Genomic DNA, 12626 nt, shown 5'->3' on the forward strand with positions numbered 1-12626 from the left:
GGAAGCAAAGTATGGGTTCTCTGAGGCGGGCTCTCCTATCTCTGGGGTTGAGGTCACCGAGGTGGTTAAAAAGCTCCTCGGTGGCCGTGATCTCCAACTCTGACTGGAGCGGTTCGCAGCCGAGTGTGAAGCGGCTGGGATGAGAATCAGCACCTCCAAATCTAAGACCATGGTCCTCAGTCAGAAAAGGCTGGCGTGCCCTCTCCGGGTCGGGGATGAGATCCTGCCCCAAGTGGAGGAGCTCAAATATCTTGAGGTCTTGTTCACGAGTGAGGGAAGAATGGAACGGCAGATCAACAGGCGGATTGGTGCAGCGTCTGCAGTGATGCAGACTTTGTATCGATCCGTTGTGGTGAAGAAGGAGCTAAGCCGAAAAGGAAGCTCTCGATTTACCAGTTGATCTACGTTCCTACCCTCACCTATCGTCACGAGCTGCGTGTCGTGACCGAAAGAACAAGATCCCGGATACAAGCGCTCACAAAACCGAAGAAGAACACGTCTGGGTATATGACGTTCTTTGCCGAGTGTTTCAGAAAGTTGTCGTAGCCGGGAGCATTATAAAATGGCAATGCCCTCAAAAAACAACTTGCTTTGAAAAATATTTCTTGCTGTCTGGGGATCCCACTTTTATACACAATAAATGACACTGGGTAAAACATGTTTGTTTTCATTTATGGCTGCTTTGTTGTTTCTGAGTAAGGGCGATTCCTTAATTGGCTACCTTCCGTTTCCACGTCACAATTCACGGCGTCATGACTTGGGAGAAGTCGGCTTGCCTTTTTCTGATTCTAAAATCGTGACAAATCCAATCTTAACACACTTCACACAGAAGGATAATCTTTCAGGATAATCTTATCAGACATAAGATTGTTTGGCGTTTGACATCTTGGCCGGGAAGGGGCAGAATCGAGACAAAAACAGCGCGATTGTCTTTATTTGTGTGCCGGGCCTTAGTTTCTTCTTGGATAACATTGAAGTAGAGCTTGAACCACGCCAGTAAGTGTGCAATGGAACCAGTCGATTCTAGCTGATGATGATATTATGACCTATCCCTGACTTGTGTTGCTGTGTTGTGATTGGTTTCAGGTGAGGCTTCTGGGTGTGGTCTCCCAGGGACAACCCACCTTGGTGATTATGGAACTGATGACCAGCGGAGATCTGAAGAGCCACCTGCGTTCTCTTCGCAAAGAAGTAATCTTTTTTTTTTTTATCATTGTAATGATCTGTTTTGTAATTCTGACAAAAACCTCGCCTCACCTGTGGTACCTGTGTGCAGAACACCAACATCCAGGTGTTGCCTCCACTCAAGAAGATGATTCAGATGGCGGGGGAGATCGCTGATGGCATGGCATACCTAAATGCCAATAAATTTGTCCACAGAGACCTGGCAGCCAGAAACTGCATGGTGGCGGAAGACTTTACCGTGAAGATTGGAGGTGAGTGAAGCTTCAGGGATCTGCGTTATAGAGCTGTCCTTTTAAAATAAATACTAGGACTTCAGTCAGTGCCTTTAGCAGTGCTGAATGGATGCGCTTCATTCCCAACATCCACCCCCACCCCCCTTTTTCCTGCAGATTTTGGCATGACTAGAGATATTTACGAGACGGATTACTACCGAAAAGGAGGAAAAGGCCTTCTGCCCGTCCGCTGGATGTCACCAGAGTCCCTGAAAGACGGCGTGTTTACTACCATGTCTGATGTCTGGTAGGAGAAAACACTGTTGATTGCATTTAAAGGGGGCGTTTGTAGTCCCCCTCCAGCAAAACACAGGGGAGAACCTCACTCCATTATTGAATTTGCGCCAGTCAGTGTTTTGGATACAAAAAAATATTGCAATATATATATATTTTTTTAAAACATTCTAAAAAATGTACTTTTTGGGGCCCTGTGGAAGCTGCAATCATAAAAAAGTATAAGATTAAAACATAGGACGGGTTCGTGTCTTTGGCTAAATTATTATTGCCCGGGGCAAATTTTTTGTAACTTTCCAGGAGGCGTTCCTGACTGAGTTTTTGTCATGTTAAGGACCCCTAAAATACATATATTTTCACAAGGATACACACCCTTACAAAAATTATTGAGTCTTCAGGTATGTTGAGGACCCCAAAAAAAAAAAAGTAGATACATTTATTTGCAGAATTAAGATAAATAGGCCCGGACCCTGCATAGGGAATACAAATATCTTATTGCTGTTTGAAATCCTTTCTGTTGTTTTCTCCTTTTCATGCTTGTGTTGTGACGTTTTAGCGTGTTTCTATGAACAGCAACATGATTGCGGGGAACTAAAAGTGTTTTTTTTTTTTTTTTTTCTTCCTCAACTCCGAGTGTCCCATGTGTCAGTCCTTAAGAATGGCCTTAAACGCCTCCAGATGTTTCCCCAAATGAACGGGTTGCCTCGCCAGCGCAGACTCCCCTTCCACAAAATGCATCTTCCCCGTTTGATGTCGCGCAGCAAAAGACGTTTGGCACGACGGCCCCGCAAAGTGGCCGACTATTTTCGTGTCTCTGTTAGCTCAAGCCTGCGTGTACTCGGTTGTGCCTGTTGGTGAAAACACGACTTGCGAGGGCGAGCAAATATTGCGGTCGTTGTCAGTCACGTGAAGAATTTCTTCATTGGTGAGCAGGTTGGAGAGAAAACTGAGGTGACGTTTACTGTAAGCCCGGCGCAGACTCTTGTCCTTGGACGGTGAAGTCAACATTGTTCGCAACACTGCCAGCTGTCACTGACTTCATCTGAAGTACATCTGCCAGCTTATAAATAGTTGATTGCTAAAGTTTCTTCAAAGCACTGGTGTATGTTACCATTTGTAACTTTTTATATAATTGATCGGGATGAGTAAGCACAGTGGTCTAGTGGTTAGCACGTCTGCCATCACAGTTCTGGGATTTGGCGTTTAAACCTCGGCTCAAGGCCTTCCTGTGTGTGGTTTGCATGTTCTCCTCATTCTTGTGTAGGTTTTCTCCGGCATTTTACCACAGTCCAAAAACATCCCTGTTACGTTTATTATTAGGTCCATCGGTGGTGATGTGAGTGTGAATGTTTTGTGAGTCTACGTGTGCCCTGCAATTGTCTGGCAACCAGTGTGTGGTTCTGTTACCCGCGTACCAAATGAGGACAAGCGCTATGGAAAATGGATAGATGGATGTTAAGTGGCAACACTGTGTACTAGTGGTTAGCATGTATGCCTCACAGTTCTGAGGTTCTTTGTTCCAAAATGGACGGATGGAGTCGTAAAATCTTGGCATAAATTTTTTTTTTCTGATTAATTAGGGCCCGAGCACCAGGTGTTATCATGATTCTGAATTATTTGTCTATTTGGGGCTATCGGCACGCCTAAAATTGCACCCATTTTTGCAAGTGCGTGTACCCTGGTAAAAATCTACGTAGGGGTCCAAATGATGACCATCCAAAGGTCAGTCAGTAGCCCACCCGCTTGAAACTTGAAAGGCGCAAAAAATCAGCCTCAGACACAAGTTTCATCAATCAAAATGAATTTGGGCGGACACGTCGATCATAACAGAATGTATGAAGAAGTCTCAAGGACCCATGTATGGAATTGAACAAGAGCTTGGCCATTTTGCTTTGAAGCAGCCATTTTGGGTGAATTACAGACTTCTTCCCGTGAGGAACTCCTACGAAAGAATTTGCCCAACCAGAAGCAAGTTTGCTAAAATTTCGACGATCATTTTGAGGATTCACCCTTTTAAAAGCGGGCGTGAGGGCTCGCTGATTTACAACATAATTCATGCTACCTTTTTGGCATTTAAAAAACAAAAACAAAAAAAAACAACTACTGAGCGATGACAGTCAATTATGAAGTCTTAACATTAGTATATTTTCAAATTAGATTTTATTTTAGCCTGCTAAGGCAGCAAAATAAATGGGCCTGAAGAAGTCCATGCCTCCTTTGCTTCTAGATGGATCAAATTCCACGTGAGAATATGTTGATATGTTGGTTGTGTTTTGCAAACAGGTCGTTTGGCGTGGTGCTGTGGGAGATTGCCACCCTGGCGGAGCAACCCTACCAGGGCATGTCCAACGAGCAAGTGCTGCGCTTCGTCATGGAGGGAGGACTCCTGGACAAGCCTGACAACTGTCCCGACATGTTGTGAGTCTTTTTTTCCTGTCCTTGTATTTCTTACAGGTGATTGCTGCCTTTCCCAAGCTTTTTAATCAATGCACAATCATTAACCCACACACAATCTTTAAAAAAAGTATTAATAAAGATAATTAAGGCATCACATTTATATTTAATGATAATGGCAATAGTGGAAAATTTATTTTTAAAAAAATCAACAACTCTAAAGTTGGCGCACACACTCTTTCACAGACACGACCTGAAAAAATAGTGAAACAAAACAAACAAACAAAAAAAGGTATTATGTTTACTCATCCAAATGATTACCTGACACCTGACAAAATATTGACAAAAATTCACGTTCTCATGGATTCACACACCCCAGTTTGGAAATCCCTATTAATGTGAGTGTGTGTTGTGCCACCCGCCCTTGACTCTTGTTAATATTCTGCCTATTTTAAGTCATGGCTGGTTATTAAGCGATCATGTGGTGCGTGTGTGCGTTCCAATGCGAAGCCCGGGATTGGCGTCACAGCTTAAAAGCGTCCCGTTAATGACGCGACACCCACCGGCTAGGAGCCGGAGAAGGGACGCCCCCCAATTCCAACGCCAGTCATTCCTGTCCGTTTGCCAATGTGTTTGCTCATTCATTCATTATTCGCCTGTTGGAGGAGGGGTTCTCAAACTTGTTGGGGTTGGGGACCACTTACAGTGGAGATTTATTTTTTATTTTTTTAATTAAACATAACTACCACGTGTAGCCCTAAATGCCAACGGAATGAAAAAGTTGCCTATTTTGTAGGGAAAAAAACTAAGTTGAAATGTTACAGTAGCAAATACATATGTTTTTGAGAAACAAAGTTTGTAATGTTATGAGAATAAAGCTGTATTTCTTCAAGGTTCAGCACCTGTGGATTTACCTATCCGCAGATTTTTTTTTCCTCAATATTTTCCACCAATTTTAATTTTTTTCTTTTTTTTCTGTTGTTTTTTATTTTTTGGGGGGCGGGAACTAAACCTGAAAATGCTTATTAGTATGGTTGGGCATCAAGAATCGAGAACTGATTGTAACCGGGACTAACTTTCCGGTTCTCCCGGAATCGATGAAATAAAAAAATTTTGGTTCCCAGTTTCGATGCTTACCGTCCGCCCACCGCGAAGAAGTGGCGAAAACCAACGAAGGAGCGGTGAAAACCAACGAAGAAGCAGCGCGCACGGAGACCTGCTTGTGCCCAACGGCAGCGGCTACGAACAAAAGTATCTTAACTTTGTTAAGATTAATGACCAGTCACCTGAGTGCAACACTTGGAATAAGATTGTATTGTGCAAAGGAGGCTTTCACGATGTGTATCGTCCGACACGCTCCGAGCCTCAGCCCACACCGCGCGGAGTTTCAGTGAAGTCTATCCCAACTTTGAGACAGCTAACAAGGTAAACGGTTGGTTGCACTTTTGCACTGATGGTTTTTAGCGTTTAATTTAGTCTTCAAACCAACCTACGCGCCAATGACACTGGGCTAAAACTTCACCGTAGCAACTTTACATCACTATTAATTGCGACAAAACAGTAACCTTGTGCTTTATCTGTGGGTAAGGAAAGGAATCCGTGTTTTATAGCATTTGGTTCCATCCATTAAAAAAAAGTCATAATAATAATAATAATAATAAATCACCGGTGCCGTGTGAAGTTACTTTTTGTTCCAAAATGCTGAGTTCTGGTGCGTACCATTCAAAATAAAAGGCTACAAGCTTAAAACAGGAAATCAAGTTAAAACTTGCACATATAAACGATTTGATGTGATGAAACAGTCCCAAATAACCATTTTAACAATGCTATATTTAACTTTTAGCTGAAATATTAATGAATGAATATTAACTCAATTGGATTAGTTCCACGCACATTGCCTTTTAGTTCATAGGTTTGATATTCATACTGGTTCTAAAGAACCCCGACTCAATCTTAGTCTATGCTGCGGGCTACTAAGAAAATGAAGGTTCATAATTTGGACACCTTTTATTTAAACCATGCAAACTTTTGTGACCCAGTCGAGAATCGTTCGGAACAGGAATCGGAATAAGGAACAGGAATCGGAACCGGAATCGCTCAAATTGAAACGATGGCCAACCTTACTTATTTGTGGTTTATCCCTGCTTATTCAACAATTTTGGGGGGTTTAAAATGATACTATTATTATTATTTTCAATGCAATATCGTAAGGGGCGTCAACTGTCCACAGATTTTCGCTATTTATATCCCTATCCCCCACAAATAGCTGGGGTCCACTGTATTACAAATTATTATGCAGACCCCAAACTATGGCTCACAGACCCCCAGTGTGAGAACCACTGTGTTAGTGGACATGGCGCGTACAAGCGTGTCTCTGACCTCAACGAGAAGGCATTCTGCTCGCCGTCAGCTTTCCCTCCTCCTCCGCTCACTTCACCTTAGAAAGAGAGAGAGAGCAAGTTGTGGCAGAAGAAACGGCGGGGCATGAGCTAATGTTGTGCAGACACAAACTTCTGGTTTCTATGGCAGCCTGACTGTGTTGTTCTGATTACAGCAGTGTGTGGATTGTTTTACAGAGGTGCTGTGCTGTGCTGTGCTGTGCTGTGCTAGGGGGATAAGGGTGGGAGGTGGGATTTAGTGCAAAACTGTCAGTTTTCAAAAATAGTATGAAAAGTGGTTTCAAAGGAGTCGTACAGTATTAGGCATGTTTTCCACAATTTAAAACAGTTCCCTGTTGTCTGTGACATGCTATAGTCAAAATAACCCGAAGATCGAGTATTACAGGCACCTTTACAATTTTTCACGAATACAGAACTATGGCGTTGAGACAAGGTGAGCGGGCAATACTTGTCCAGGCTGTAAAGAAAGCAAGGCACCATTAAAAAAAAAAAAAAAAAAAAAAAAAAATGTAAAAGGCCCTCTACTTCGGGGTGACAGCTTGTGTGTTGGATCCTCAGCCGAAAAGTGTTTTTCGAACAATCAAAACATTGGTGGTATTTTCACTCGTGGAGGCAGCGCTTCATCACTAAGCCGTCAAATTACACAGCTGAGGATAACGTGCAAACTCCACACAGGAAGGGCAGTGCTGAGATTCGAACCCTGAACCTCGGAACTGCGAGACAGATGTGCTAAACGCTACAACATGATGTTCCATCCATCCATTTTTTGTACCGCTTATCCTCACTAGGGTCACGGCCGTGTTGGAGCCTATCCCAGCTATCTTCGGGCGAGAGGCTGAGTATACCCTGAACTGGTCGCCAGCCAATCGCAGGGCACAGATAAACAACCAACCATTCACACTCACAATCACACCGAGGGGCAATTTAGAGTCTTCAATCAACCTACCATGCATGTTCTTGGGATGTGGGAGGAAACCGGAGTGCCCGGAGACAACCCACGCAGGCCCGGGGAGACCTCCACATAGGCGGGGCCGGGATTTGAACCCTCAGAACTGTGAGGGAGATGTGCTAACCAGTCTTCCACCGTGCTGCCCAACGTGATGTTGACTTAAAAAAAAAAAATACAAATAAATAAAATGTTTATTGTCATATACTGTATGATACACTATATTGCCAAAATTATTTGCTCACCTGCCTTGACACACATATGATTTCAAGTGAAATTCCGTTCTAAATCCATATGGTTTAATATGATGTTTGTCTACCCTCAGCAGCTATAACAGCTTCAACTCTTGGGGGAAGGCTTTCAAACAAGGTTTAGGAGTAAGTTTATGGGAGATTTTGATCATTCTTCCAGGAGCCTACAGTATTTGTGAGGTCCCCAAACTGTTTGATTGTCCAATATCTCTTGGTATGCCTTTTACTAAATCTCAGGGTCTAATATTTTGGACATTTCCAACTTTCTGGGAAAAGTTTGGAGCTGGCCCCTTCCTGTTCCAACATGAATGTGCATCAGTGCACAAATCAAATGTTCGAAAGACATAGATGAGAGAGTTTGATGTGGATGAACTTGACTGGCCTGCACAATCGTGACCTCGACTTGATAGAACACATTTGGGAGGAATTACGAGCGGAGACTGAGAGCCAGGCCTTGTCGTCCACCATCAGTGTGTGACCTCACAAATGTGCTCCTGGAAAAATTGTCATAAATTCCCATAAACATACTCCTAAACCTTGTGGAAAAATATTCCCCGAAGAGTTTAAGATGCAATAACTGCAAGGGAGGACCGATGTCATATTAAACCCTACGGATTAAGATTGGGATATCACTTAAGATTCAAATCTGAGTCAAAGGCAGGTGAGCAATACAGTGTACATGCATTTGTGGAGCCTTGAGATACAAGTTTATTTCGTTCCGTGACCACACTCGTAACTTACCCCTTTTAAATAAGACAACTTAAAAACTGGGGAACTTGTGGTTTTCAAGCAAGCAAAGCTCATAATATTTTGATTGCTGCAGCAGCTGATTTCGCCAGCAAACATGTCAGGCCTGAGTGAGTTGCTTAAAGTTGGAACAAAGAGTGGACAACTTTGGTTCCACGTTGTCCGGGTCTTCTTTAGGATCGAGTTGCTCGGGGCTTACCTCCTCCGCAGGCAAACAGGACTCGTATTCAAATGATTTACGAAGGAGAGTCATATCATGGCTTGCTGAAATGAATTATGACAGGGATGTTCCTCACGGGGGCACGTACAGAGCACTGTTTTATTGCTGCATCTACACAAACGTATTCATATAATCGAAAAGTTTAAGTGACTTTTTTTTCCTGGAAATTACACAAAAAAATTAGAGATTTAATTCAACATTCGCGTCCAAATTGGTACTCGTGGAGTTCCAATGTTTTAGATATAGTGTAGTTGAATGCTCAGTCTATTACCGGGCATCCTTTACAGTGGTCCAAAAACAATGTACGGTAGTTCGTCAACATTCTCCAAAAAGATGAGGGAGTTATAATATTTTTTCTAAAAGAAAAAAACAAGTAAGAAAGGCAAGTATCATAATATCTGTAGTTCCCATCAATGTCTGTTGTTAATTGTTTTCTTAAAAGAGAAAACAAAGAAAAACTAAATAACAACAAGCAAATATTATTCAATATCTAACGCAACTTGTCATTGTCCAATAAGAACAAGAATTTGTAATCATTTTGCTAAAAGGAACCCTAACCCATTAAAAAGAACATTCAATACAAAACAAAATCTATAGGGCAAATGTTTTTGTATTAAGCATTAAGATCTGAGATCGGATCTGACAAAACTAATAAGTTAAAAAAAAATATCGTCCAATAAGGTCGGGGGTTTTAATTTAAAAATAAAAAAGAATAATTTAAACCCATTTTTCAAAAGAAAAGCAAAACAAAAAAATTCCCCGCCCCCCAAAAAAGAGATTTTTATCCGATTTATTAATATTATATAAAACAGAGATACTATTGTCCACTTTAGAGGTGGGATTTATTTTTTTTATTCTTTTGTTTTCTTTATTTTTTTCAAAAGACAAAAAAAAAAAATAGACAAAACAATTTTAAGTACCCCCTCCAAAAAAACCATCTAAGAACTTCTTATTGTCTTACACCATTACTCATTCAAAATGTGGCCATTTCATGAATGATTTTGGGCTTAACCGTAGACTGCAACACTAAATAACTGGCAGGAGCACTTTATCATAATAATTCAATGTCTTCGGTAGCAGTAAAACTGTCCCAAAAAACACATTTTAGGTCTGCTTCATAAAGGGCTAAATGTGATCTATTTCGGGTGTTACAATTTGCCACGTTATCTTTCCTCACAAATGATGAGACGAGAGACCTGCAAATGTCACTGTATGTAATGTTGATTCTTAGCAACAACAAAAAATGCACACGCGGCAACAGCTCAGCAGATGGCGGGACTGTCGTCAGGTTACTCTGGACGTCAACCTTCCTGTGCCCCCCACCCCCACCAACATTTATCGGCTGCGTTCCAAATTTACCCTTAATCGCTCGTGTCACCAACACTGATCAGGATTGACGATTTAGTGTGAAAGGACCAAAAAGACATCCTTTTATTTGGAATTATGTTTACTACATAATAACACTGTATACACGGACTGGATGTACATATTGTTCAATGAATACCTTTCAAAATGTAGCATTATCATCTATGTAAGATAGATTTCATTATTATTTTTTAATACTGGCTGACTTGTTAAGCGTTTGCAAGTGTGCCTGCCGAAGTGGCAGAAAAGTGTGTATCACAGTATATTACTGAAATGTGGTCTTTCCTGCCACCTACAGGCAAGGAAGAGAAACAACCGATTCATTTAAACCAGTCAAGTCAGGTCGCCGGGTAACATTTATTGACATTTTTAGTGCAAGTCAAGCTTGAGCTCAGCAGTGTCCAGCTGATTCCATAATAATGTATGTTCTCATTTGACATGCTTAAGATTAATTGTATTCCCAGTGATTTGGAAAATGGCTTGATATCACCCATCCATTTTCTGCACCGCTTATCGTCACTAGGGTCGCAGGTGTGCTGGAGCCGATCCCGGCTATCTTTGGGCGAGAAGCTGGGTACACCCTGAACTGGTCGCCCGCCAATCACAGGGCAGGCTAGATATCAGTCTGCTCGTAAATGAAACCGTTAGTCTTGTTGTCATTATTAAATTGGTGCCCAAAAAATGTACTTTTAGTTGTACCAGGCATTTGAAAATGAACAAGAAACTGAAGAAGTCGAATAATTTTTATTATAAAAGACTTTATATCTCCACAATTGAGTACAACATAGTTGTCAGTCTTTGCACAAGTTTTTAGCAATAACCTTCAAACATGTATAATGTATTTAGTAACAAATCTTTGAATTCACATTCCAGGGAGTGATTGTTTTTCCACTTTTTCAAACGATATGGCATTTATCGCGGACCGCAATTTGAGAAGACCAGACGCTAGGCGCATTCTGACTGATGTATGAATTTGGGTTACGAACAGAGCTCCGCCTTAAGGACCGCCTCGTATTGTTTGTTGACGTGGTCAGAATGCAGCGTACTGACCGGACTGGTCTTTTGGTGTGCGCAGGTTCGAGCTGATGCGGATGTGCTGGCAGTACAACCCCAAGATGCGTCCGTCCTTCCTGGAGATCATCAGCAGCATCAAAGAACAGCTGGACCCGCCCTTCCGGGAAATGAGCTTCTTCTACAGCGAGGAGAACAAGCCGCCCGACACCGAGGAGCTGGACATGGAGGTGGAGAACATGGAGAACATTCCGTTGGACTCCGCCGCCACCATCCAACCCCCCGTCGCCGCCCCCTCGGCGGGGTACGCCGCGGGTTCACCGCCGCCCTCCTCGGCCCAGCAGCCGCCCGCCGCCGCCCCTTTCCTGAGACCCGGCTCACCCGCCGCGGGTCCCTCGGACAGCAAGCACGCGGGACACGTGCCGGCCAACGGGCCCGTAACGCTGCTCGGGGCCGACTTCGACCAGCTGCAGCCCTACGCGCATATGAACGGCGGCAGGAATAACGAGCGGGCGCTACCCCTGCCCCAGTCGTCGGCCTGCTAATATCAGCCCCCCTCGTCCTCCGACACAGGGTAACCCAAATCTCTCCTGCATCTCTGTGACGTGACTTCTTCTACACTAGAGAGTGACTTGGTGTCTTTGTCACATCACTCCTTAAACAAGGAAATCGATTAGAAGACTTAAAAAGACTAAAGGACATTTCTTTTTCTTTTTTAAGCTTGTCTGCCAGTAAAAGTCTACAGAAGAGCACTTTTTTCCCCCGAGAGGATGATGTGGAGTGTGTATTTGTATACAAATTCTCTCTATAATAACATTTCCGTCTTTTTTTGTATCTTTTCACATCAGCGGACTCTCGTCGGACATTTTAGATAAAAACATTAGTGTGAGTGGAGGAAGATAGAAGAAGAAGAAGAAGAAGAAGACGGTGGTGTTTGTCTCTTTAAAAAGAAAATAATACTAAGTTGCCAAATGGACGCTGTGCTTCAGAGTAAAGTGCATGTTGGGTGAAAAATGGCAGCATTCATGGTGAAAAATGAGGTGAACTACAAATATAACAGAGTGAAGGCCTCATTTTTACCAAAGAAAAAAAACATTTAACATATCAAATGAATGTGAAAAAAACATGAATTCAAGTGACAAAAACAAAATGTATTTCCCTAATTTGGTGAAACTTCATTTCACATTTGTCATACGTTAAAAACTTTGCATTTGTATCACAATTTAAAACCAGTCTCAATATCACCCGTCACACGTTTGAATCAATATACCTCAAGGACCAATAATTATAGTACACTTTTAATCTTGTCTTTCAAATCAACCTGTTTGTAGGGGGTGGTCCTGTCTCATGCGAATGAGCCACTGCTCACCCTGCCCCCTGTAGTGTGGGGCCAACGCAGAGCACAGCTTTCATTTTTATTACATTATATTATATGATATCATTTTCATTATTATTATTATCATTTCACTAACATGATGACTAGGGGCGGAGCTACTTGTTGAGCCTCAAGTCGAAAAAAGAGATTTTCATATCTCAAAGACTCGATTAAAAGACCAAAAAAAATAAAAATAAACTTGAGTACGGTATGAAAGCGATCTATCA

General features: G+C 42.3%; 1 protein-coding gene and 1 long non-coding RNA gene across 2 annotated transcripts in view; one reads left to right on the forward strand and one right to left on the reverse strand.

Moving 5' to 3' along the window:
* Positions 1-12626, forward strand: part of igf1ra (insulin-like growth factor 1a receptor) — a 130464-nt gene that overhangs the window by 116145 nt on the left and 1693 nt on the right. Inside the window, exons 17-21 of the mRNA XM_061678275.1 lie at positions 1087-1191; positions 1277-1436; positions 1575-1704; positions 3975-4109; positions 11089-12626. The exon at positions 11089-12626 is cut by the window's right edge and continues 1693 nt beyond it. Coding sequence (XP_061534259.1) covers positions 1087-1191; positions 1277-1436; positions 1575-1704; positions 3975-4109; positions 11089-11569 — 1011 coding nt within the window. The 3' untranslated portion in view covers positions 11570-12626. The remainder of the gene's footprint in view (positions 1-1086; positions 1192-1276; positions 1437-1574; positions 1705-3974; positions 4110-11088) is intronic.
* Positions 10715-12626, reverse strand: part of LOC133403351 (uncharacterized) — a 27910-nt gene continuing 25998 nt past the window's right edge. Inside the window, exon 3 of the long non-coding RNA XR_009768649.1 lies at positions 10715-11242. This is a non-coding gene — a long non-coding RNA (uncharacterized LOC133403351). The remainder of the gene's footprint in view (positions 11243-12626) is intronic.

This window comes from Phycodurus eques, chromosome 5, assembly GCF_024500275.1.
Source record: "Phycodurus eques isolate BA_2022a chromosome 5, UOR_Pequ_1.1, whole genome shotgun sequence".
NCBI lineage: Eukaryota > Metazoa > Chordata > Actinopteri > Syngnathiformes > Syngnathidae > Phycodurus > Phycodurus eques.